Below are 26,820 nucleotides of genomic sequence, written 5' to 3' on the forward strand. Positions count from 1 at the left end.
GACTGACGTCTGTTATTGATGGGTCTCCCTGACTGACTCCTATTGTTGATGGGTCTCTCTGACTGACGTCTGTTGTTGATGGGTCTTCCTGACTGACTCCTATTGTTGATGGGTCTCTCTGACTGACGTCTGTTGTTGATGGATCACCCTGACTGATGCCTGTTGTTGATGGGTCTCCCTGACTGACGTCTGTTGTTGATGGGTCTCCCTGACTTACGCCTGTTGTTGATGGGTCTCCCTGACTGACGCTTGATGTTGATGGGTCTCCCTGACTGACTTCTGTTGTTGATGGGTCTCCCAGACTGATGCCTGTTGTTGATGGGTCTTCCTGGCTGACGCCTATTGTTAATGGGTCTTCCTGACCGACGCTTGTTGTTGATGGATCTCCCTGACTGACGCTTGTTGTTGATGGGTCTCCCTGGCTGACGCCTATTGTTGATGGGTCTTCCTGACCGACTTCTGTTGTTGATGGGTCTCCCTGACTGACGCTCAATGTTGATGGGTCTTCTTACCAACGTCAGGTGTTGATGGGACTTCGTGACCGACGCCTTGTGTTAGCGTCTTCCCCTGACAGAGGAGTGAGCACCGTTTGGGTCAACTTCAATTTTTTCTTACCATAAAAGCGTTACGTAAAGTGGCTACGACCAGACTCATCTCTCAGGCTTAATAGTAGACCTCGTGCCGTAGAGAACATCTTTCCTGTCGTACCCTCTCCTACCCACGGTAAGGTGGCGAGAACCTGTCACTCTCTATGTCTCCTCCTCACGGTAAGCTGGTGAAGATCCAAACCCTCTCTGTACCTTCCCTCCTCGCTAAGCTCGCGATAGGCTATCACTCCATCTGTTTCCCTTCACGGTAAGCTGGCGACAACAAGGCATAACAATCAACCCTGTTAGATCTGCAGCCAATTCCCTTAACATTTATCATCCTGCTTTGCTTACACCAAACCAGTGATAGCTATATCTATTCAGACCATAGAAATGACCAACTGCAGATGACGACTTGCAGGTTAAGGTTATCCACACGAGGGAGAGTTACATTAGTACCAATATCATGGTCAGGAGTCAGGCTATGTACAAGATCTGCGGCAATCTTGGTCGTTTTAAGTACCCGTGTTGACAATTGGACGCCGGACACCGCGGAACACGTCTGACGGAGTGTGATTTATTCCAGCTTTGCGAGTCACTGGACTAAATCGGTTCTCTGCCGTGAACAAACAGACCCGCCACCAAGGACAGACGTCGAGGACGTTGGCGGTGTCAGTTTATGAGCCTCAGCTAAACATACCAAGTGAGACTCACGCCTGTGGATTTCGGGACAAGGCAAGCAAGGTAGCCAGGCCTTCTTACCAGCGTAATTAACCTTCTCATACCTTCCTGCACGGCTGCCCTGTAGCGGCATCCTGTCGTGCAGACAGTCTGAGACCGATCTCGTAATAGCAAAAGACCTCTGATTACGGCACGGATATATGAATAGCTGACAGATAATTTGTGTAAATGTCCCGCGGTATGGCGAAAGCCTGGTAGCGCCCGCGCCCGCCACGCCACGCCTCGCGGACCATCTTAGTCGAGGAAGGCCGCCGCACCAGTCGACTGCCAGGGACCCGTCCGTCCACTCACACACAGACACACATACGGTACAAAATCTGAGGTGAGGAAAGACTGTTTTCTCGAATGGTTCTCAACAGTACGAACGACTCCAGGATCTATAAGACTTTGTAAGACTAACGAGGATTGTGACGCAAGCAAACGACCCACCAAGCAACAGGAGGGAAAAAAAAAAATAGCCGAGACACCTTTATCAGTCGTGATTCACTCGCTTCAACAGGTGGAGGAGGTGATCAAGGGTATCAAGATAGCACTTACGCCCGGTGTCCCAGTGTGTGTGTACAGACACACAGTGTGTGTAGTGATAATCTTAAAGTATAAGACGTGTGTGTTGGCTGTATCGCCCCCCGTGTCTTGGTTATGAAACATCTCCCAAAATAACTTTATTACCATTTACTGTTTTTCATGTCGGTGGTGTGTAAACACTTCTCATTATCTCATCAAGTGTCTTACGATATTTTCCACGTACGAAAACAATCAGTACATGAACAAGTGTTCAAAAGGGTCTGTCATGAACTAGTGAACACTGGTCATGACTAAATGTCTGACAGTTCATCATATACAGTTTGAATTTTTCTTGAACTAAAGATAAACTGTGAATTCTTCCTGTGACTCTGAACTCTTTAGACACTCATATATATATATATATATATATATATATATATATATATATATATATATATATACTTCTTGCCCTAAGAGCCCCTTTTAACTATATGAGGCTCCCGCGGCGCTCAGCAACACGGCGACGTCCACTAGGTGGAACAGGAGGTCAAAATGTTCAGAGCAACAGCATCACAAGCATCCCATCTAAACCACTCCATAACTATCCACCAACCTCCAGGCAGAAATCAAAAGCTTATATGAAATTTCGGCAAATTTTACACACAGATTCCCCAACCCTTACCATACATAACACTCACAAAGCATACCGAGATAACCCGACATGCACTAAACAGCCACCCTCCCAGTTCAATCTAAAATTCCACCCCACCAGACCTACACCCATCTGAAGGCACACTCCCCAGACAAACACGAGTTATCCTGCCTCGTCTACGCGCAGGATATCACCCATCCTTATACCACCCCAGACACAGCGTTTCAAATATTCCAAGACCCCTCATACCCACGATGTAACTACCATAAGGAAGGCACTGTGTACCTTCTTAATAGCTCTATGCTCTCTCTATACATGAAGGCGCATTCATATCGTAACTATACTTGATCTATGGTCCCGGCCAGTGGACGTGGCCAACTACCTGAGAGCAGCAAGAACCTTATTAAAATATTAGGGATATTGATGACACATGAAATCGATATATTTGCCTCATAGGTGCTAGGTACCGAACCCGGGACCATTTGAATATTAGGGTGTTCGCCCTCATTAATCGTACAGATGAGGTCCATGCTATAACAGTTATCGTTCGTGGCCGTGACGCACTCACGGATCGACGAGTGACGAGCGCACAGATTCGAAACTTGACTGTGTGGTAGTTAGTTCACAGGCTTCGAGTAGTGCTTCAGTTGCCCGTGCATCCCAACAAATATATATATATAAGGAAATATTTTCTCGGGTTCGATCACATAGATGGCATGTGTCACCATATTCTCAAAACTATATTGATTTCGCCACGGTGTCTCGGGTCGATTCAAAGCAAAAACCCTCACAGACAGAGCCAGCGAGCGCCCCCTATCTTTGTGGTCCTCCGAGTCCATGGATCTCATTGGTCACAGAAAACGTGATCTTAGATGGATCGCTTTTGTTTGGACTGGTGTAACTGTGTTCACTCACTGCAATTATCTAAATAATCCCGGGATCGATCCCCAGTATATATATATATGTACCAACAATTCTTGACGTATGCGTTAAAGTGAATGACGGAAAACATCTGACTTACCGTGAAATGGCTGCTTGATTCAAACATTTCATTAAACTACCAAACGACCAGGCATTTCATTCGGTGCCAAAATGATAACGAAATCTGACAAATACGATGAATTAACAAACAAAACAAACACAAATACATATGATGCCTATTACAAAAAAGACAGAACATAGACAAAAGCAATAAATATATAAATATATTCCACACAACAAAAAAAATAATGACATCACTACACAAACCGGAACTAAATAGAAACATAATTGCACAAAACATATCTAAACATGACTTACTTGCACAAAACATATCTAAACATGACTTACTTGCACAAAACACATTGAAAAATGACATATGCATAAAACAAGAGTATATACAGTTGCACAAACTAATCTAAAAGATCTTTCAAATTTTTTACAGTTCAATTTGGGATGAAAATCAGGGACTCATCAATCATAAGTGACGTGGTATTTCCCGTATCCCATCCACCTCTGTCTACCACCACTACATGTTTGAGAATCTGATTAGAATTTCTTGTCATTTTCTGGCTTTGTTTTGATATCCCCTTCTGCAGCTGCTTGTCCCTCATCTGATATCTAAATGTTCCCTACTATCATTATCAACAACCAGTCAATCCCCGCCTCCCTAACCTCTACAACCTCCTCCTCCTCTCTGACCCCTATAACCCTCTCTCTCTCTCTCTCTCTCTCTCTCTCTCTCTCTCTCTCTCTCTCTCTCTCTCTCTTCCTTACACCTTCCTCCTCCTCCCTGACCTCTACACCCTCCGCCTCTCTCTCTTTTACACCCCCCTCCTCCTCCTCCTTCTCCCCTGTCCTCTACAACCTCCACCTCCCTGTCGCCTACAGACTCTCACTCCTTGTCCTCTACACCAACCTCCTCTCTCTCTCTCTCTCTCTCTCTCTCTCTCTCTCTCTCTCTCTCTCTCTCTCTCCCCTACCCGCACCTCATCTCTACCTAATCCACTAAGAGACATACAGATCACTAATACCACCGCAGTGTCCTCTCCATTACATACAACATTACGAAACAACTTACCTCTCGTCGTCATGGTCATCCACTGTCGACTCTCTCTTGGGTGGTTTAACTGCTGTTACCACCTCATTGCACTTAGTACTATTATTTCAAAAAGCTTCACAGTTAACGTCTGTTCCATGTTTTATGTTCTAATTTCCGCAAAATGCAAAGAGTACACAAGAGTTTTGGTATATACGTATCACTAGTACAGCACACAATGAAGCCAGATACCTCTGTACATAAGTCATTCCATTTCGCGTTCATAAACACACACTCAAAATCCACCAGCGGTGACCTCTTCCAGTAACACTAGACCGTGACCTGACTGACGGTGCACTGCGGGTGAGAGTGTAGGGTGGTGGCCAGCAACCTCACACACACACACACACACACACACACACACACGTCCTTTATGATCAAACGACCGGACGGAAACTGCTGATAAGTAGTTAACACTCCCAGTGTCAATTACGTCGCCTCATGATCCCTTACGACTTTCAGATGAATGTAGATTACGTCTCACTAACTCATCCCTCACACACACTGCTGCATTATCAGTTCTAGCCTCACACACACACACACGGCTGCATCAAAGATAGGGCAGTTCGAAGCCTCGTTTGCTGGCAGTTCGATGCCTCGTTTGTAGATCGTCCTGTGTGTACGCGCAGCTATACAGAGGAGGTGCGCAGGATTTCGGCGAGTCTGTTTCTGAAGCAGCTTCATAAGATCATTTAGAACCAATAACAACCAGGCAGTTAGTTAAGACGATATGTCAATGATTCGGGCATTTAAATGAATGTCTCATAAATTCTAGCGAATAAGGGAAATGCCAGACTAAATTAGGCATGTAGTATAATGACTGAAAATTCAGTCATTCACTTATATTACTGACTTAAGAAACTGCCGATACATTTATATATATATATATATATATATATATATATATATATATATATATATATATATATATATATATATATATATTCAAAGTATGAAATCAGGCAATGTATGCAGTTTTAAGCATCGTTTAAAACGCTTGACAGCTTTAGATACGGTGTAAAATGTTTGGCGTTTCAAACATTGGTCAACCATTCTATAAAGTGCCCGCTATGGCACCGGGAAAGTGGTCAGGTTAGGATTAAGTTAGTTTGGTGTGATCATATGTAATACCGAGGGACAGTATAAATGAAACTATGGGCATTTCACACCTTGTCTACTAAGGGCATACAACGTTTTGGATTACGCTCTTTGTTTGCAACAGACACACACACACACACACACACACACACACACACACATATGCATCTAGACATCAGGAGCCCACGAAAGCAAGACCCCATATCCGTACAGTACAAATGAGTAATTACTCACATAAAACCATCATATTTCTAAATCAGTTTGTTGACGTCGACGAAGAAGAGTTGCCCCGAGAGAAGTGAAGACAAGAGACCAACATCGCGAGATGATAATGTGAAGCAAGAAGCTTATACAAGGGTAGAGGAGGAAGGAGGGAAGTCATGATAGTGTAGCTAGTGATCACGATATACAAGACTTTAGATAGCTCGTCTAAGACTTAAGGAAGTTCAAGATTTTGAGATGTAGCTATCTGAACTGATAATAGGGGTTGTGGGGAAGGGGGGGTGGCCAGGATTGCAGAACATTCTCACTAAAACTGAGATGGGGCCCCCAGGAGTGTACAACTCTCTCCATGAACTGAGATGGGACCCCCAGGAGTGTACAACTCTCTCCACGAAGTGAGATGAGGGTTCCCATGAGTGTAAAACTCTCTCTCCCAAAACCGTAAAGATAGGTCAAATTTACATAACAGAAGTACAGTCTGTTCTCTCGTCGTTGGTAAATTTCATTATGAATTATCAGACTAAGGACTAATAATTCTTACTTTTGGTATAAGTTGGTTCATCTCTGTCGAGACTTTACACAAGGTGACTTGACCGTCTTCCGTGTTTTGCATCATGAAGTGGCTAGTGGTGGGAAGTGGTGGCTAGTGGTGGGAAGTGGTAGCAGGGACGATACAAATGGCAGGATCAGCCATAAAAAAAATACTTCGGCGAGACAGAATTTAAGGAAAAGAGAAAAATTAAAAGAAAGAGAAGATAAACTTCCAAGCTGACAAAAAATTACGTACGAGGAAAGTACAGGAAATAATGTCACTGGAATGATCGAATGACGTCATTCTTACAGTTCAAGATGTGGGACTCCGATGTCATATATGGTGGTACACTCATCAACACACCTGTTGGCACGTTGACAACACAATTGGCTAGTTAGCCGGTCGGTGGGGATAAAGATGGCGGCAACTGTGACTCAAATTGGTGGAAGTGACAACACATAACTAGCTGAGCTGTAACATCACTGCTGATGGCAGTGACGACAGAGCTGGTTGAACAGTGTATTCAACCGGTAATACAGTGACAACACTGATGGTGGCAGTGAAAACACAGCTGACGGTGCAATGACAGCGTGGTTGGTTGGTGGTAGTGACAACACAGTCGGTGGCGTCAACACGATCCAGAGTCACAATATAACCGATCATACAGTGACAACATAAGTATCGACAGTGACAGCAGAAGTTGGCAGTGACAAAACAGATGGTAGAACAGTGACAAGTTTTAAAACAGGTAAACAAACCTATGGTGACAATGTACATAGCGGCGTGATCGTCCCATGTGGTGTCACTGGCATCACAGGTGGCACCACTGACAACAGTGACACCACGGGTGGTGATGGCACGAGCACACCTGACGGTGTCAGATTTCGTAAGTCGTGGTAAATGATGAGAAGCTCGTGTACCTGACGAACTCACTTGATGGCCAAGAAGTAGTGGGAAAAAAAAGAGTAAATATTCAGGTGTTGGCAGAGAAACAACATTGGTGGAAGCACTTGCGGTGGTAGTGAATATGATGACACACTGCCCTCACGGGTGATGGCAGTGGTGACAACGATGGAAACAGTAACAGAGGGGGAGAAAATGCGATGGCTGTGACCTTGTGGTCTGGTAACACCGCTGCACGGGCAGGTGGTTGAGGGAGAGGAGGGAGGGAGGGTGACGATACTGATGGGTTGTCGTCTCAGGGGAGAGAGAGAGAGAGAGAGAGAGAGAGAGAGAGAGAGAGAGAGAGAGAGAGAGAGAGAGAGAGAGAGAGAGAGACGTATATGTTCCCTCCCCCTCTTTCCCGAAGCGTTCCTCCTCCTCCACCAGTGTTGATCATGGTGTAGAACGAGAGACACACCAGACGGGAGGGTGGAGCCCGCACCAATTGGCACCAAGAAGAGCTAGTAACCTCAGCTCCTTGACTAGCGCGCCTTATAAGACCCGTCAGTTCCCAGGAGGTGGTTCACTCTCTCCCACCAGCGCCACCTGGGTTGGGGAGGTCATATTTCTCACGAGGACATTGTGTTTCTTAAACCACACACACACACACACACACACACACACACACACACAGACGCGCGCGCGCGAGACGTCTTAAATTCACTGGAAGACATTGCTCGGCGTTCCTCACAGCCACAGACACGTCCATATATCTGTCGAGCCAAGAGCTATTTTCAGTCTGGCGTGCAAAGCCAAATGGAAAATCTTTACCTGTTATATGCTTTCTAGTCAACACATTGGTCATCGTCCTTTCTACGAACAAAGAGACCCTTGTCGGTGCGTGGACACGGGAGGAGAGGCGAGAGTAATCCGGCCTGATGCGAGAAATAACAAAGCGACGTTACTAGGATAACAGGAGAGGAGGGCCTAAAGGTAACGGGTCCCGCTGCTGTGTGAGTAACGCAAGAATCTTGGCTTGTAACACCAACAGAATCAGCCTTGTTCGAGCAGCCTTGTCAAGGTCGACCGTCACCCTTTATACCTAACCTGGCGTTCGACCACAGCTCGTGGTTCGACCTCGACCACCGCTCGCTTCATATTGTTAGATGTAAATTAGGGGATGGCGAGCTCCAAGTGGGCCATTTTCCCTGCCAACAGTGCCGTCCGTCCTTGTCGCCTATCCTAAGTACCCACCTGCAGCCACGACTCACGTCCAGAAGGCTTTTTATAACCTCAAGTCTGACATGATTAACGCCCGTGAGGCCCAGTGTCACATGTCCACCACCCACTTTCCTCTCACATCTTTGACGAAGCAAAATATATTCCTGCGTTCCAATGTCTCTCACTCAGTTATTGTTTACTTTTCTTTCACCCTTTCATTATCTTACTATCAGGTTTTAGTAATTATTTGTTTAACATAACTCCTTTACTTTATGTTCTTTCGGTGATTCCCCTTATTCAATTTACCAACACGTACTTGCTTCTGACTCTAGAAACAGTATCCACAATTTATTGACACAAGTTAATCAGTCACCAAAAAGTACCAGTGAACATAGACTATAAAACAAAGGAAATACCAGAAAAAATATTTCTTCGGATATACTCGATGAAGATTCGTTCTAGGGTCGACCATATAGAGACAGATTCAACCCTGTTTTTCCTACCAAGTTCCGACTCTCGCCTCAAATCTTTCGTGAGATTGTTATCACCTCAATTCTCATGACTTTCCTGATCAGTGTGCCGTATACAGACGCACGTCGAGTCCCACATCACCACCTTCTCTATCTGTCGAAAGTTAGACAGACCAGCGAGGCCTAATAAGCCTTCTTTACCGATGGTTTCGAACCCATTGCTTAGATGCTTCGGTTCAGAGCAGGTGTTCACAAGCGCCCGGTATTTTTAGCCTTGCCTCTGGTAAACACATTCTCACATCGTGACCCACCTCTTCTTATTCTCCGCCCTCATCATATACTTCTGTTACTGGCTGCAATCTCTCTTTAATATTATATAATATCGGTAATCTTTCCCCTTCACTGTGTCTTGCAATTCATCGTTGTTCTTTCCCAATCTTTCCAGATTATAATATACATAGTCAGTCTAGAACTAAAACTATTTTTTTCTTCTGTCTGTCTCTTTGTCATCGGTTCCCGCTATAGCGAAACAGTGTCAGGAACAGATGAAACAACGGCCATATTTGTTCACATCTATCCTTTACTTGTCATGTATGATGCAAAGAAACCAGAGCCCAGCCGAGTTCTAGAGACCAATTCTGTGATTTCACCCGACAGCTTTAGATGTCCTGGTTCAGCCTATTGACAGCGCGTCGCCCCCATATACTACATCGTTCCAATTTGCTGTATTTCATGCTTGCCTCTCACCCTCCTGAATGCTCATGCACACATCCTCTGTCACTCTATCTTTCCACGTCCTTTCTGAGCTTTAAGAACCTCTTACTCCCCCAGTTTCTGCAACGTAGATCCTCTTTGTAAGTCTTTTTTCACTCATCTTTCCCATTTGTCCAAACCATTCTAGCACACCCATCTGACTGTACTTACTACCATACCTCGCTCTTACATGGTTAGTTCTTACACGATCAACCCTCTCCCCACCACATATTGTCCTCACACTACATGTACAAAAACGTCTACCTCGCACTCTTCCAAATTATCATTATTATCATTATCATTATCATTATCACTATTATCATGATTATTATTATTATCATTATTATTATTATTATTATTATTATCATTATTATTATTATTATTATTATTATTATTATTATTATTATTATTATCATTACTATTATCATTATTATTATTATCATTATTATTATCATTATCATTATTATTATCATTATTATCACTATTACTATTTCTATTATTACCAATACTATTATTATCATTATTATCATTATCATTATTATCATCATCATTATGATACGTGCTACCAGTTGTCCTTGCCCCATGTAAGCGACTGTTCCTGCAGCACAGATTTTTGTGTTTGTTAACTGCCTGTTTGTGCCTTGTGACCTCGGGTCTCTGACCTCTTCCTGACCATCATAGTAGTCTTTTAAAGGTCATCTACAGTTTGTCATCATTCTTGTTCCTCTGCCTCACTGTCTACAAGCTATTACTCCGTTTCACCTTCATCTGTCTACATTCTAAAACGGTAAAGAACGATAGATCAATCGTAATGTCTTCATTATATCCCAACACATGCAGGAGGCAGCCACACTCTCGTGTTCTCCAGCGAGTGTTAAGTCATCATGAAGTCAGATGTGGTGTAAACACAAGAAATATGGATCTGTTGTATATTGGAAGTCGTTTTCCTTTTGTAATACGTCATCGACCTGATTTTAACTTATCGAAAATAAATCAGCCAAGCAACACGGCCCAGTGAAGCCTTACTCCTCCGGTCTCCCTCGTGTGTGTGTGTGTGTGTGTGTGTGTGTGTGAACGTCACGTTCCACAAAGATTCTTTGACTTTGCCCCTCACCTCCCCCGCAATTCTTCCCTTTCCTCACGTCCAAACCCGCTGGCTATACAGCCTGTCGACTCGTTACCTGTGGAGGCGTCAGCAACCCACGCGTTTATTTACTTAAGCAAGGGCATGGGGCTCCCGGCGGCGCCGCTGGCGGAGGGTGAGGATGGGAGGGCAGGGCTTGAGTTGACACCAGGTCGCACCTGTTGCCAGTGAATCACACTATCATGGAATTCTTCTTTTTTTTTCAACGCCTTCGTTAGCACCGTGTGAATGTTTTTATACATGATAAATGAGGCCTTTATAATTCATGATTCTTAAGAGAACATGTCAGGAAAAAATATTAAATGAATCATTCTTGATCGTACTGGAACGTATTCAAATCTAATCCGTTTCCTAGTGATCATAAAACTCTCGAGTGCAAGTTCATTATTCATACACACTCTGTTGTGCACCTGACGGCCAGCAGATTATGCTGTATTGAAGTATGTGTCGTCGCAACCCTAAGTCGTCAATGTTTACAGATCGCAGGCACAGCACTCGTGTTTTACGCCCCACACCCACACACACACACACACACACACACACACACACACACACCACGTCAGAAAAAGGGAATGAAAAATTCCTTAGTGTGTAATGGACCATTGTTTACAGGCGTACATGAAATCAGGTACACTACTCACCGTTATCCCATACCTAGGTAAGGTAATAATACCATATTGACAGCCATTCTTTCGATTCTGCCTGAGGTGTGAAGGTGGCAACACAGAAACGGTTTTTTTTTTTTTTTTAAGCTGAGAGAAGACAAGCTACGAGAACTTTGATCTGGCGTAGATACACAGGATAATAAAGTTTGTTCAGGTGTCTAGTGACGAAACAGCCAAAGTTGACGTGGTGTGAGCTGACGGCATGGTAGAATGGGATGTAGAGTGAGCCTAACACACAACAATATGTCGTGTAAACCAACGACATAGCATATATGTTTACGAGACAGTGTGACGTCTTAATGTGATCATTCTACGACACGAGTTGATTTTGTCGTAAACATACTAGACAACATAATCAGATGTGGTGTGACCGAACGACTCAGCAAAATTTATGATGGTTTCTTCTTTTTCCGACCACAAGTACTGGGTGCGTGCGGCACAGCATTGTATGACGATATTTCCATGTACAACTCTGGCATATGTGAGGCTGGCAGGATAGTGATGGAGGCGATCAACTTATCGTGGGCTGTTGAGGAGGTGAGGACGGACTCGCTCTCTCTCTCTCTCTCCATTAGCAGGTGGTAAAACTGCTGGCACCAGTGTTGACACCATCACCAGCAGGTGGTCAACAGGTGGCCGTAGCTGGTGACACCAGCACTAGCAGATGGTACGGCAGCTGATGCCACTGTTGATATCAACAGCAGCAGATGGTCCACAAGGGCAGAAATAGCGCCGTCTTGCCACATCCTCTCTGTATCCCACTGAGGCTTGCAGCAAACACAGAGCGAGCACTTCAAGAGGCGGCTCTTCCTCCACTACTCTTCGTGTGCAAAGATTTGTCTGTTTCTATCTTTACTTATGTGCCTTGGAGGGTGTCTGCGGTATACTGGGTTGTATGTGGTATACTGGGTTGTCTGTGGTATACTGGGTTGTTTGTGGTATACTAGGTTGTCTGTGGTATACTGGGTTGTCTGTGGTATACTGGGTTGTTTGTGGTATACTAGGTTGTCTGTGGTATACTGGGTTGTCTGAGGTATACTAGGTTGTCTGTGGTATACTGGGTTGTCTGTGGTATACTGGGTTATCTGTGGTATACTGGGTTGTCTGTGGTATACTGGGTTATCTGTGGTATACTAGGTTGTCTGTGGTATACTAGGTTGTCTGTGGTATACTGGGTTGCATGTGGTATACTGGGTTGTCTGAGGTATACTAGGTTGTCTGTGGTATACTAGGTTGTCTGTGGTATACTGGGTTGTCTGTGGTATACTAGGTTGTCTGTGGTATACTAGGTTGTCTGTGGTATACTGGGTTGTCTGTGGTATACTAGGTTGTCTGTGGTATACTAGGTTGTCTGTGGTATACTAGGTTGTCTGTGGTATACTGAGTTGTCTGTGGTATACTAGGTTGTCTGTGGTATACTGAGTTGTCTGTGGTATACTAGGTTGTCTGTGGTATACTGGGTTATCTGTGGTATACTAGGTTGTCTGTGGTATACTAGGTTGTCTGTGGTATACTGGGTTGCATGTGGTATACTGGGTTGTCTGAGGTATACTAGGTTGTCTGTGGTATACTAGGTTGTCTGTGGTATACTGGGTTGTCTGTGGTATACTAGGTTGTCTGTGGTATACTAGGTTGTCTGTGGTATACTGGGCTGTCTGCGGTATACTGGGTTGTCTGTGGTATACTAGGTTGTCTACGGTATACTAGGTTGTCTGTGGTATACTGGGTTGTCTGTGGTATACTGGGTTGTCTGTGATATACTGGGTTGTCTGTGGTATACTGGGTTGTCTGTGATATACTGGGTTGTCTGTGGTATACTAGGTTGTCTGTGATATACTGGGTTGTTCGCGATATAGCCAGTGTCATTGAGGGTTGTCTATGCTAATGGAGCTGTCTGTGTTGTCTATGCCACAACAAGTTATTGTGTTTTATCAACAACGAAGGAACTTCAAAAGATTTTGGAATCATCCTTGAAATTAGACAACTGGTCAACTGTAACTCACTACGTAAGTCAAACGCTATAATGACGAGCTTAGTAAGAAAAGTCGTTCAAGAACGAACTGTGGAAAACACTTGCCTTCCAGAATGTCTTAGGTTCGAGCATCCTGGAAGTGATCACAAGTCTTTAGGGTCTTTCCCTCTGGAACATCATGGAAGTAGAGATCATCCAGGCTTAAAGATCTTCCAGGTTAATATATCAGAATGTTCGGAAACTTCTGGATCCATTCCATTCAGACAGGTTTTCTGGAAAGTATAATCAAATGCGAGAGAAAATAAGAGATCTGTCATAGTAAATGCGATTGAAAGTAGATCAAAGCCTGAAGCGAGCCATCAGCCATGAGGTCATAGGTAAGTCTATGACAGACAAATGCAAACTGGTAAATCTTCACACTAGCAAGTATGAATTAAGTACATGTGTATATATATGTATATGTCTGTGTATGTATATATATGTATACGTTGAAATGTATAGTATGTATATGTGAGTGTGTGGACGTGTATGTATATACATGTGTATGTGGGTGGGTTGGGCCATTCTTTCGTCTGTTTCCTTGTGCTACCTCGCTAACGCCGGAGACAGCGACAAAGTATAATAAAAGAATATATATATATATATATATATATATATATATATATATATATATATATATATATATGTGTGTGTGTGTGTGTGTGTGTGTGTGTGTGTGTGTGTGTGTCTGCGTGTGTGCGCGTGTGTGTGTGTGTGTCTCATCCGACATCCTTTTCTCTGCTCAACGACCCACTCATCATGTACGACCATAGGTCCCCACCAGGTGGGGGTGTCGCTGTGGCTGGCACTTGGCATCCGTTGTGGCACACACCACCTCCCTCCCCCTCCACTACCCCCACCCCCCTCCCCCCCGTCTCGCCAGGGCGGCCGCCGCTTCAGGCTATAAAAAGTAACTTTCTGGCAGGCCCCCGGAGCGCTGTGGGCTTCGTCAGCTAGGCCGGGCGTGCTCCTCCACCCACACCCGAGAGATAAGCTACCACTTGGGTACAGGTTAAACTCCAGTGGAAAGTGGAGGTTTTTAACATCAGTGGGCGTCGTGGCCTTAGTCTCATAGGTTGGTACGCCTGGCACTAAGGTATTTATGGGTAGCATCTTTGTCTTACATCAGTTGGTAACTCTGACCTCGGGGCTATCTATCCTCAGGTTGTGGAGTCCGTTGTCTTCCCAGGTTGCTACTTACTTCCTCAGATACGTCATGGCTTAACCAAGACTCTCACACACCCACCTCCACCTCCTCATCATCATCATCATCATCAGCTTGTAAACCTTGATGAAGTTTGAGATTTCTGAGCATCTTCAGACTCGTGTCTTGGCATCTCTCGTTGTCTCTGGTTAGAAAGTTACATTTGAATAACTTTAACGAGTCTCTGCTTGCATCACTTGGCAGTTGGACCTTATATAAGCGGCTAGAATAGCGTTCGTAAACGGAAAACTGTCCTCAGCTTTGCCACAAAAGTCCAGAGTCTCAAGAAAAAAAAAAAAGAAAATGCTAAAACAAGTTAGATAGTGTGTCCTACGTCCACTGCGAACCAGGAAATTTCTTTGAAACCAGTATTCCCAGCCAGGCCGGATATCACTAGACATACATCACAAACATCTACGATCCCGAGGTTTGGTCAGTAGGGACGAGAAATCGTTTTTGCTATCCTATCTTAGCCACAGATCTGTATCAATTCAATCTTTATATTTTTCTTAGCCGTAATCATATGTCTACATAACTGTGCAAGTTCATCAGTGAGTGTGGTGTCTATACTGACCTGTATTTACTTGTGAGTTTAGATTTCATGTTAACAAAGTATAATATCCTTAGCCATCTTGGTAATGTGTGGCTTTGATAAACCTTGAACGTGAATATCTACCAAGGACAGTCACTGATCACACACGCCTCCAGGATTTCAGCTACCAAGTCCCGTATCGTATCTTATGATTTCATGTTTAATCTTATATCTGCATGAACAGAATAAGGACCTTTGCTACCTGGATCCTGTGTCATATTACGGCCCTAAATCCGTTGACAACCATACAGTGTTGAAATCTATTTTCGCATCCCATAAATTCTCAGGGAGTCTGAAAATGGTGAGACTCTTTGATCATTAACCAGTCTATATATTTCCACGAATAATTCAGATCTGCTGAGTTATCCTGGCCTGAAAATTTGTCGGTACGTAAATCGGGACCATAAGCCATTATTTATAAAGTTAATCCCATCAGTTAATCTCAATCCCCTTGTGAAGGTCGCCAACCAGATTCGTCAGCTTTCTGCTCCGCCTGACTCCAAAGAATTCAACCCTCTTTTTTGGCAAGAGATGATGGTACACCCTCCAGCTGTACCAGTCCAGTGGTGTCTTACACAGTGTGGGTGAGGACCAACCCAGTGGTGTTACACATTGTGGGTGTCGACTTGTGCAGGGGTGTACTACATAGAGTATGTGAGGACTTGTTCAGTGGTGTAGTACATACTTCATGTGAGGACTTATTCAGTGGAGTACTACATAATGTATGAGAGAACTTGTTCAGCGGTGTACTACATCGTGTATTTGAGGACTTATTCAGTGGTGCACTACATAATGAGTGAGAGAACTTATTCAGTGGTGTGCTACATAGTGTACGTGAGGACTTGTTCAGTAGTGTACTACACAGTGCATGAGAGGACTTGTTCAGTGGTGTACTACCCAGTGTATGAGAGGACTTGTACAGTGGTGTAGAACATAATGTATGAGAGGACTTGTTCAGTGGTGTACTATACAGTGTATGAGAGGACTTGTTCAGTGGTATGTGAAGGAGGACCAACCCGGTGGCGTTCTACAGTGTGGCCAGGATGACAGAAGGAACAAAAGAGGAGAGGAAATGACTGGCATCCGTGCGATCGAGCCAGGAGCATAATGCATTAATAACGACAATCTACGTCCATCTACACCGACCATGAACTGACGGTAGACGGAGGACACATTATAATGCTTCCTCATAAGACATGATATTCCGTCTCTTGTTTTCATGTCACGGTTGGTGACGTGATCTTAATCCAATTCTCCATCACGACACCTCCAGTGTCCCTGATCACACCTCCAGGCGCTGCCTCATCTCCCACTCGCGTCTTACTACCCAGACACCTATAATGTAACGCCCAGACACCTGTAATGTAACACCTACACATCCGTAATATACCGTCCAAACACCTGAAGTATACCACCCAGACACCTGTAATACACCGAGTCACCTGTAATGTACCAGGCAGACACCTGTAATGCACCACCCAGGCACCTGTAACTCAGAGGTTATAACTTGGCAAGAGCTGGTGATTACTCACAGGCTCGCGACACACCTGTCACTTGGTGAAGCCATTAAGGCCGTTTACGTCCGTGTCAGACAGACAGACAGACAGCGAGTGCCAGGAGGGCTGTCGCCAACACGTTAGCCTCTCATAGTCCAACATCCGTGTTGAGTTAGGCTTCATGATGAAGTGTGGGTGGTGCTGACCGATCCTTGTGCCAGGGTGTGTGGGTCTCTTGTGCTTGGGAAACCAAACCTGGAGATAATTCTCCCACCTCCAGACTTTATAAACCATGATAGGACATTACGCCCGTAATCAGACAAATAATATCTTTATATTTCGTTCGTACATTAGAAATGTTCTTCCTTGTTGCCTTCTGTTAATGTACTATTGACAGAAAATATCAAAAGAATAACGTTTGATCGTAAGCGCTGAACTTATTCTTCGTCTGCTACTTGTTTTATCAACGATCAATTATAGATTCCACGTCTGAGCTCTCGATTTCTGCTGATGAACATTCGTTCTCATCCAGCAAACGTGTTGTTCTCATCTTGTTCCCATCGGGTAGAGGATAACATAAGGCTAACCAGTTAAATCATTACTTGAGATTCATATCAAACCAATCTTTCAGTTTGATCTAAGTTATACTGTGATGGAAGCAATAACAAAGACAGTGAGCTTCTTTTGCTTAAAACTAGTTTAGGCTGTGTTAGAGTCAACTCCCTCCCTCCGTTTTCTCTAGCATCGACCGAAGCGCGTCTGTCTGCGTTTGGAAGCTGGGTAAACGCTGACCCGCTGCCAAGAGCCATATTGGGTGTGTGACGATATCTCCTTGCATCGTGACCCCTGCGGGCCAAGCTTTCGTCCGAGATATTGGCCAGGTGTATACATTTCCTATTTACCTTGGACTCAAAAACGCTTTCGTACAATCATTCAGACGTGCCAGTACGATGACTCACGTCACTGAGTCAGGTGAATAAACTTGCTGGAGTCAATAAACTGTATACTGGAACAAGGGCAGTGAGGGCCGGTATGGTCTCAGGGATATGTGAAACACCTGAAGATGTTCAAGTCTTTTTTTTTCATCGACTGGTGGATACAAAATGACGTCGCTTGTCTTAATGATCCTAGCAATCGTTAGGTTTCAAGCCGAACTAACTAACTCGCCAACCAACCATAAAACACTTCTTTTCTGCGACAAAAAAAAAGAGAATCTATATTGTTTACCTAAGAAATCCTACTACATCATCTGGTACTGTTGCTCTAGGTTTACATTACGTATACTTATGTTGTTATTATTCTAAGTGTTGTCGTCTTCCCTCAGACCGCCGTGACAATGACAGGACGCGCCTACTGGAGGCCCCGGGCTCGGGCCTACCCCTTCAACTACTCCTACTACCTGAGGGACTACAAGCCCATCACCAGCACCACCACCACCTACACCTACAAGGAGATCTCACCTCCACCCGTCGAGAAGCCTGGACGCCTGGCCCTGGCGGATGTGAGTGGAACTTGTTGCTGTTGCACAGTTTCTCGAGTTCCGTTCGAGACTCTTCTCCCTAAAGTGAAATCTTATTTACTATAACGATTCACATGTCAGTCAGACTTCTTTCATTGTCATATTTGGCTATTCTTGATTATTTACAAGTTCTTTCATTGAACGTTAAACTTCGTTCTAAGAACAATGCGTTAGATAAACGGTTTCACGAACACAGCTTCACATCTAGACAAAACTTCGTTCAGACTGATGAAACAGCTTCGTGTCATATGGAACTAACTATAGTTCCACAAGATGGATTACCTTAACATTCAGCATGAGGATTTGTCTTCGGGCAAGGAAGGTCCTTATAGATTTTAAGGTCAAGAGATAGAAGGTCAAGGTTACTACTGCACTCGAAATTTATCTTGTTTCCGAACAATAACTTCGGTTCTGGAATTCATGATCACTTGGCAGGTGTGGTGATTCTAAAGGGAGAAGTCACGGTCTCTGCCACCAGTAAACATTCTTAGTAACAACCAGATCTGCCACAAATAATGCAAGAGAGAAAAATAGGACTAAAGCTAAGCGAGGCCTTAGTTATAGTTATTTATTACTGAAAATTCTAATTCCTTCCTCCAGGCTGACCCATCTGACGCCATGTTCTTCCACCCTCAGAGACCCAGCAGATCACTGTCCAGGGAAGGGAGCGTCTACCGCTCCGCCAGGGAGGGAAGCCTCTACCGTTCCTCCAGGGAAGGGAGCCTCTACCGTTCCTCCAGGGAGAGGAGCGTCCTCCCCAGGGAGGGAAGCGTGTACCGCTACAGGGCCTCCAGCGCTCCTCCACCCTCCACCAGAATTGCAGACGAAATCACGTCCTTGAAGGCGCGCCTGAGGGCATCCGAAGCTCCTGACTACGACTTGAAATACCGGGACACCCTCAGGAGATTCTACCACCCCTACCGCCTGCCCATCGAGGATGAGGTAATGCCTCTCAGCGAGGATTCCATCTGGCCCGAGGGACGCAAACACTTCGACTTGGTGTCCTCATATGACCTTATGTGTGGATTCCTGGGCCTGAGGCCGTAACAAAAGTAATTAAGTTGTCTACCTTTGCACGCAGGTTCCCGCATGACAGGTAGTGGAATATGTCAGATATAGATCCCACACTTGTGTGAACTCTTGTACCGTGGCTCGTAGTAGAATCAAGTAGACATATTGTGTATATAAGGGAACGTATGTGTCTGTGTACGTTCAGGGATAAAGCCCTGACAACGGCCGACCGAAAACTCAATTTGCGACGGCTCTCAGGATGACACCTAGGGTCTATGGGCAAAGCATTGCTTATGCATGAGCACGCACAGCTTGACATCACGACAGAATGCACGTGGTTTAGACACCTGGACTCTACATGATATATTATCACTGTCTCAATGTTGATATATGTTGATGTTGTACTTTGGACATAAATGTTGTGATGTCGCAGTCCTAAAGGAATTAGTGATACTGCGATCTGATATGTTATATCCAGTTAGTATGTCACATACACACACACACACACACACATACACAGCCCCCTCCATGCACCCCTCGCTCTGTGCTTCCACGCATCTTGCTCACATATTCCTTCGTTATTTTCGTGTTAATCTGTGTCCATACCATCTTTTCCTTACTTGCACACTGCTTGTATACTCCGTCTTCGTCACTTGTCCTGCAACCGTCCTCTCTACTTGACGCTACATTCCAGCCGTCCAGTCATTCAAACAACCACAAACTCTCTCTCTCTCTCTCTCTCTCTCTCTCTCTCTCTCTCTCTCTCTCTCTCTCTCTCTCTCTCTCTCTCTCTCTCACACACACACACACACACACACACACACACACCTACACATTCTGCTTTTCCCTCTCATCCCAGTCCATACCCCCGTTCTAAGAATTTCGTTACAACAGAATTCTTTTGTTTATTGTCACTCCACACCTACGTTTCACTGCTTCATTCTGACCTGGTATGAACGATACCGTGTCGCATCCCGCGCTTCACCTGGTGACTGAACTCTGAACCCCTCATGAATTTCGACATCATGAGCGGTTGTTTACCTTCTATCTCCTTCTAATATTAAATTTCAGCTTCCAGGCACATTAACCTCAGCAGCCGGGCACGTAACCTCTACTATTTCTTTCTAGAGACTTGAAATTCCAACGCTTTCAATCTCTTAATTATGAAATCAAATGTATTCATAATCCCCTTCTCTCAAAGCTGTTGAATACCGCCTGAACACACTTTGTTGAGAAACCTATTCGAGAAGCGTTTATAACAGATTTTGTCGAGAAGTGTTGCTGGAAAAAGAATTGGTAAGATGATCACCGAGAAGCCGCATTTTGAATAGATTTCGATCCTGCTTTGAATGGTGGTAAACATGACAATCATTCAAAAGAGAAAGATTCTAGATTTGATACTTTTGATGGTCTTCACATTGCTCGTGCTGCAGCCACGGTCCCGTCACTAGTGGATGATAACAGAATATTCACATAGACAGTCAAGGTATATGGTTAACGTGAAACGGAATGAATGTAGAAAAAAAGCACGGCAGATCCTGGTAAGTTTGATCTGAGAACTGTGAAAGAATCTAAACATGCGGGACTTGGTATGAGAAATATTCCAGAGAACTGGATATTAACGAACGTAACCCGGAGAATAATTAGAAGTAAAAAGTCTTTGCCCATAAATTATCGCCTAATTAGCTTGATATCTGTAGATTGTATACTGATGGAGTCTATCATCTGAGACACGATTGTTAGTCATTTAGAGGATCACCACAAAATCAAAACCTTCCAGCATGGCTTTTCCAGACAATGGCTAATGCATGACAAAAGTGCTTAATATCTTTTATGATCAACTAAAGTCATTGATCCAGGCTTTCAGAATGTAATTAATCAACGAAGATCAATGGTAAGTATAGATATGGCACAGATGGCATAGTACTGAGGCATCTAGATGAGTGAGAGACTGGTTGTAAACAAGAGATAGCGATTAACGTTCCATCCTCGGTAAAGTTAGACGTGACAAACGGGGATCAGTCCAGGGACTACTTATATTTCTGATATGTGTTAGTGATGTTGATAATGAACTAAGATGTATGATATCAAAATTCGCAGAAGACATTAAACTGGGAAGTCAAATTAAACTGAATATGAGTGTTTTAAAACAGCAGGCTGATAGATATAAACTAGTAGACTAGGTTCACGTGTGGGAAGTGAATCTTCTAATTTGGGTAATGCAGTAAAAATGTAGATGAGTGCTATAGTAGATCTCACTTGAGCGACGTAATATAAATGAGGAAAAGGACTTCGATGTAATACTAATCTCCGATGACCTAAAGCCAAGTAAGCAGACCGAAAAAGATAATGTGAACAGAATCTTGATTTTCAAAAGTCGGGCATCTAATTAATGTCTGAGGAACATATCCTCACTGTTTTCAGTTCGATTCTTCGCGCTCATCGTAAACTGTTCAACTTTGGTCAACCTACTTGCAGAAAAAAAAATCATACACAAAACAGAGAAGTATAAAATCGAGCTACCAAGATGTTTCCAGAACGAGAAGCAAATCCTATGAAAGCTATGCAGAAAACTTTGACAATTCTAGCTTAGTATGAAGAGAGAAGATTAAGAGGTGATCTAATACAGGTACCGAAAATTATCAAATGCTTCGACATTCTTGACCTAAGCAGTTATTTTAAGGCAAAGATCAGATTTTCTCTCTTAAAAGTTCATACAAATAATAGACAAGTGATATAAGAGTAGATGAATTTTACACCAGAAATACGTTTTGAAAACAGGCAGAACTGATACCTCTACTAGGATCCACAACCGACGTTATTTGCGCCCTTGCAGATATATATATATATATATATATATATATATATATATATATATATATATATATATATATATATATATATATATTCTTCAGATATTTCTCCTTGAGTTATCGCTTTGCTATTCATCTTTCTCCTCGCCAAACACTACGTTTCCAATCCCTCCCTCACCCCACCAATCCCAAACAGCCTAGGAAGGACACAGTGGTATGTTGGTGTTTGCGTTCCTTTCGTATTCCTCTGTAAACTAACCCTACATGTAAGCACCAATCACCTGTCAGCACACGGGTGTCCTATGATGCTAATGGTTATTTTTCTTGACAGTTTAGGCTACTGCATCCCATCTGGCGCTGGAGGCCTTGGAACTGGGAGTGCACCTGGATCCCACCGCATGAGACTCGAGTGTGCCCACATTTCGGCTATTTGTCGTCCAGTGATCTCATTCTGCGATACCTACGCATGAGACCTCGTACATATTATTACATATATTATTAAAAACAAGGGGGAGAGATTGGGGGGGGTTCGCTTCTGAGATCGGAGAATCAACAGCTGCCTACACACACAGGGAGAGCAACCCTTTTTTAACCCAGCCCAAACCGCCTACGTGGAGAAAACCCTCAACCCCACAAACCCCCTTCCCGGTGTAGTTTAGTGTCTTCAGAGAGCAAGTATTAACGCGTTGCATGGTCTTGTCGGCAGGTGTCCATACTCGGGATACCTGCCCCTCACGAAGAAACACCCCTACCGTCTTCCCGTCGAGGATGTGCGCGTGCCTCCCCACGAGAGTTCCATCTGGCCACTGACCATCCCGCACTTCAATCTCGTGTCCTCCTATGACCTCATGATCGGCTTTCTAGGGATAAGGAACCCCTACTGGGGTTAGGTAGCCTTGCGCACGTCCCAGGTCATCAAAGCTGTACACAGGCCGTCGCTGTGTCAGTAGCACACACCGTCTCCATATGGTTTACGTAGGAGAGTCTGCGACAGCTGCAGGAGCGTTCGTTCAAACACGGAAGGAGTCTTCGTGAAGTCCCTCGTTTATAAGGACGATATAGTGCCATTCATCTCTCATGCATTTGTCTGTCAGTGTCTGTATCCTCTCATCGAAGCCATTGCGTCCTCTCCCTGTTCGCATGATGCAACTGGAAAAAGTCATTTGACGTTTTTGCTTTCCCCGAGAAGTCAGCCGGAGGGAGTTGAACTCTCAGTCAATATCTATATTTTTTCAGATCTGTTTTCAATCATGTTACAAATGGAACTGTGATCCTAAATTATCTTCAGTAATCCTTCCTTCATAACTCTGTATGTTCACGTGTGGATTGCCTGCATATTGTTTACAGTACTGAAGGGTGGCATTACCCTCCAGTCGTGACTTCCAAGCTGCACCGTTTCACTAACATCAACATGCTACAATAGCTTCATCTGAAATAAAATTGTACATCGCTCTTTCGCTCAGCTTCTTATTATCCTTTTTCCAGCCCGAGTCTCTCTGTCCTGGCAGTGGATCAGTCCCTGACCCCACGTAGCCTGGTTGTGTCAATTGCATCTATCAAAGTATTCATGGATAGATGTAAGACGAGAGACAACAGCGAAAACGCCGGATGGAAGAAGCCATAAAATCTGCATTCATTCAAAGTCTTTTATCTTCAGCACAGATTCCCAGCAGAGGAGAACAGATGGACGACAGGTAAGGCAATGGACACGAGGAACTACATTACAAAGGAGAGGGAATGTTTGGTGTGGAGTGTACCAATACCAGGTGTGGAAGCTGCAGCTGACGGCTCAACATCCTCATCATCAGGTCAGGATCCCGAGGCAGTGCAGCCAGAGGGAACCGATGACTGTACCAACTTCCTATCATGTCTGGATGTAAGAAAATCTTGGCGCATCATCCGACCCAAAAGGAGAATCCAGTGAATATTATTGTTGAAGGTAATGCCTCTCTCCTGGTCACAGGGACGTTTGGTTAAGCATAGTGAGTATCGCAAAAGCCTCGTTTATGGAGAGCCATACGTGACGCCTGGGACGAAGGTGAGACAGAGGGGTTAAACTGTGAGTCATGAGTATGTGAAACTGAGGGAGCACAGGAAGAGAGGGTCAAGGATACGGTCTTACAAGTATAAAATGTAGCCAATGTCTAGAGAGCATCATAACTGCCGACCTCTGACTGACTGACTGACCGACATGTCCAGCAGCAGTCTTAACATTCTTCACATACAGTCAACTGACTGGGTCTCTAGGGATCAAAGCTTCCTCCGTAATGCCAGTCACTATGGGTCACTTTTTATTACATTAAGAACCTATCCAGATGTGCAACATGGAGTTGTATCCAGCTGTTGTCCGTATCAATAAACCTGAATAAAGGATTAGACTTCCGTGGTGTGCCGGTTAGCGTTACTGACCATGAATCATCATGGGCCAGCCCGGGGTCGGAACAGCATGGGTTCGAATCCTTGTCGTGGCAGTCGCTCCACACCCAACCCAGGTGTTCATCCCCCACCCCGGGGTTGGTCAATACATGGGCACCTGGCTTAAGCTTATGTGTGCATGTGTGTGTGTGTGTGTGTGTGTGTGTGTGTGTGTGTGTGTGTGTGTGTGTTTGTGTGTGTTTAAGCTAGAATACACTAGGCGGTCAAAATAAACCACAGAGTCATGTATGAGGTTTGGCTGTGGTTGGTAATGTATGATTTCAGTATATTACACATATCAGCTAAGGACTGGTTGCCGGAAATGAAAACTATTGTTCGTTTGCACTCAACACTACACTGAGAAAGGCAAATAGACCTGAGAATATGTATGTATTATATATACATATATATCAAAGTGTATGTATAATTACGCAGGGAAGTTATTGATTCTTCATTTAAACAAAGCAAGAGTTACAGGTATTTTAGAGACGAAATTTTCTCTCTTTTTTCCATTGTTATTATTGATCATGTGTTCCAGGCGGCACACGAAGTGAGACACGCTTATGACAACTTGATATCTATAATTTCCAAGCATTACACTAACCTTCTGGCCACCCGGTCAAAGTCTGTGTCAAAGGACAACACTGTCTGTCTTATGGGGTTGGATGTGGCATAGTTCTCCCGCCCTGTGACATGTGACTCACACGACGACTCAACCCGTTCACCACGGTACTGACTCTCGCATGACGACTCATCTGGCACTGAGGACTACTGCTGTCTTTTCTAATATGACACAGCTCAGCAAAATACACGAGTGAGGACATCAACACGGACGAAGACAGGATAAGGAAAGGGATCAAAAAAACCTTCGCATCCAGTGACATTCCTCCTGACTCGTCACAGCTGACGTCGTTGTGGAGATGATCATTCCACCACTTGCTGAATAATCCCGACGACCAAATCTCCATCAACCTGAGGAAACAGGAGACTCCAGTCAGGCTCGGCATGACTATGTGACAACTGGTCAGGATCAGTAATGATATCAGTCAAATGATAATAAACTGTCTATTGATAAAGCACTGCGCTGCATGCAGGAGCAAAGTGCTCGAGAAGAGGAGGTGTGTGTGTGTGTGTGTGTGTGTGTGTGTGTGTGTGTGTGTGTGTGTGTGTGTGTGTGTCTGATAAAATGATAACAGAACCTAGTTCATAGGCCCCGCACACAGACACCAGAGGAAGACGAAAGATGTTATGGTCAGTCAGCATAAAGCCGTAATGAGCAAGATTCTATCATAGTGGGAGATATTAACATAGCGGGATCTAAGTGGGGAGAATCCCTCTCCAGTAGCTCCGGGTGTGGACGCTACCTAAATATGCTTGATAGTGTCCTAATGCAGTTAGTCGAGGAACCTACTAGAGACGAGAATATAGTAGATTTAGTTCTAACAATGAATGAAGATCTCGTTAACAATGTTGAGGAAAAGTTTGATACAAGTGATCAACGACAAATTATTTCTGAGTCACTGTCAACACTGCATATATAATGTTGGTCAACACGACCGTCGAGAAATAATAACCGATTTTAAGACATGTAAATTTCAACGATCTTCGCACTACTCTTGACATGTAAACTTGCAATGATACAGTCGATGGAAAGGACTGGGACGTAACCTGGAGAATATGAAGTAAAACTTTCTAAACAGTATAGGGAACATGTGTAATGCATAGTATAAGCAGTATAGGGAACATGTGTAATGCATAGTATAAGGTACATTACACAGAAGCAGAAACCTAAAATGACTTTCCTGCATTAGTGTTTATGATCGAATATGCAATTCATGCCCTGAATCCAGTCTCATTGATAAGTGAGGAAAACGTTGTGCAACAAACTGAAGTAAAAGCTGAAGACAACACTATCGACATAAATGAAATGAAAATACATAAAACGGCAGGACCTGATAAGTTTTATCCGAGGACAATGAAAGAGGAGAAAAATGAGATAGTTAAGCGCTTCACTGTTCTTTTCAATAAGTTACTTGCTACATGAAGACTTCCAGATGCATGGATGTCTGCCAAAGTGACACCGCTATTCAAAAACAGGCATCATGTCACTGCCCGGAAATTATCGTCAAATTGGCTTAATGTCTGGACTTGTAAACTGATTGAGACTATCGTTTCGAGACAGAATTGTAAATCATTTACAGGATCACCGTC

At 44.0% G+C, this 26,820-nt stretch overlaps 3 protein-coding genes across 9 annotated transcripts in view; 1 reads left to right on the forward strand and 2 right to left on the reverse strand.

Moving 5' to 3' along the window:
• LOC139750281 (uncharacterized) overlaps positions 1–5,245 on the reverse strand; it is a 359,881-nt gene extending 354,636 nt beyond the window's left edge. Inside the window, exon 1 of the mRNA XM_071664875.1 lies at positions 4,544–5,245. The gene's annotated coding sequence lies outside the window, so the exon portion shown is untranslated. The remainder of the gene's footprint in view (positions 1–4,543) is intronic.
• On the forward strand, positions 1,492–23,651 carry LOC139750286 (uncharacterized). 5 transcript variants are annotated; one of them, XM_071664889.1, is made up of 4 exons: positions 1,492–1,650; positions 18,176–18,352; positions 19,007–19,422; positions 22,526–23,651. In XM_071664889.1, exons 2-3 carry the CDS (start codon positions 18,188–18,190, stop codon positions 19,415–19,417), a joined length of 576 nt encoding a protein of 191 aa, XP_071520990.1. In that variant the 5' UTR covers positions 1,492–1,650; positions 18,176–18,187; the 3' UTR covers positions 19,418–19,422; positions 22,526–23,651. The 5 variants fall into 5 exon arrangements, with proteins under 5 accessions (XP_071520990.1, XP_071520987.1, XP_071520989.1 ...); XM_071664886.1 differs by having other exon boundaries at positions 19,007–19,312; XM_071664888.1 differs by lacking the exon at positions 1,492–1,650 and adding an exon at positions 7,750–7,873 and having other exon boundaries at positions 19,007–19,312.
• Positions 22,998–26,820, reverse strand: part of LOC139750282 (glutamate receptor ionotropic, kainate glr-3-like) — a 144,228-nt gene continuing 140,405 nt past the window's right edge. For 2 of the 3 annotated variants that reach the window (XM_071664878.1, XM_071664877.1), the window contains exon 11: positions 22,998–25,581. In XM_071664878.1, the coding sequence (XP_071520979.1) occupies positions 25,263–25,581 (319 nt within the window). In that variant the 3' untranslated portion in view covers positions 22,998–25,262. The remainder of the gene's footprint in view (positions 25,582–26,820) is intronic. The other variant, XM_071664879.1, reaches the window with a different exon arrangement.

Source organism: Panulirus ornatus, chromosome 9 (assembly GCF_036320965.1).
Source record: "Panulirus ornatus isolate Po-2019 chromosome 9, ASM3632096v1, whole genome shotgun sequence".
NCBI lineage: Eukaryota > Metazoa > Arthropoda > Malacostraca > Decapoda > Palinuridae > Panulirus > Panulirus ornatus.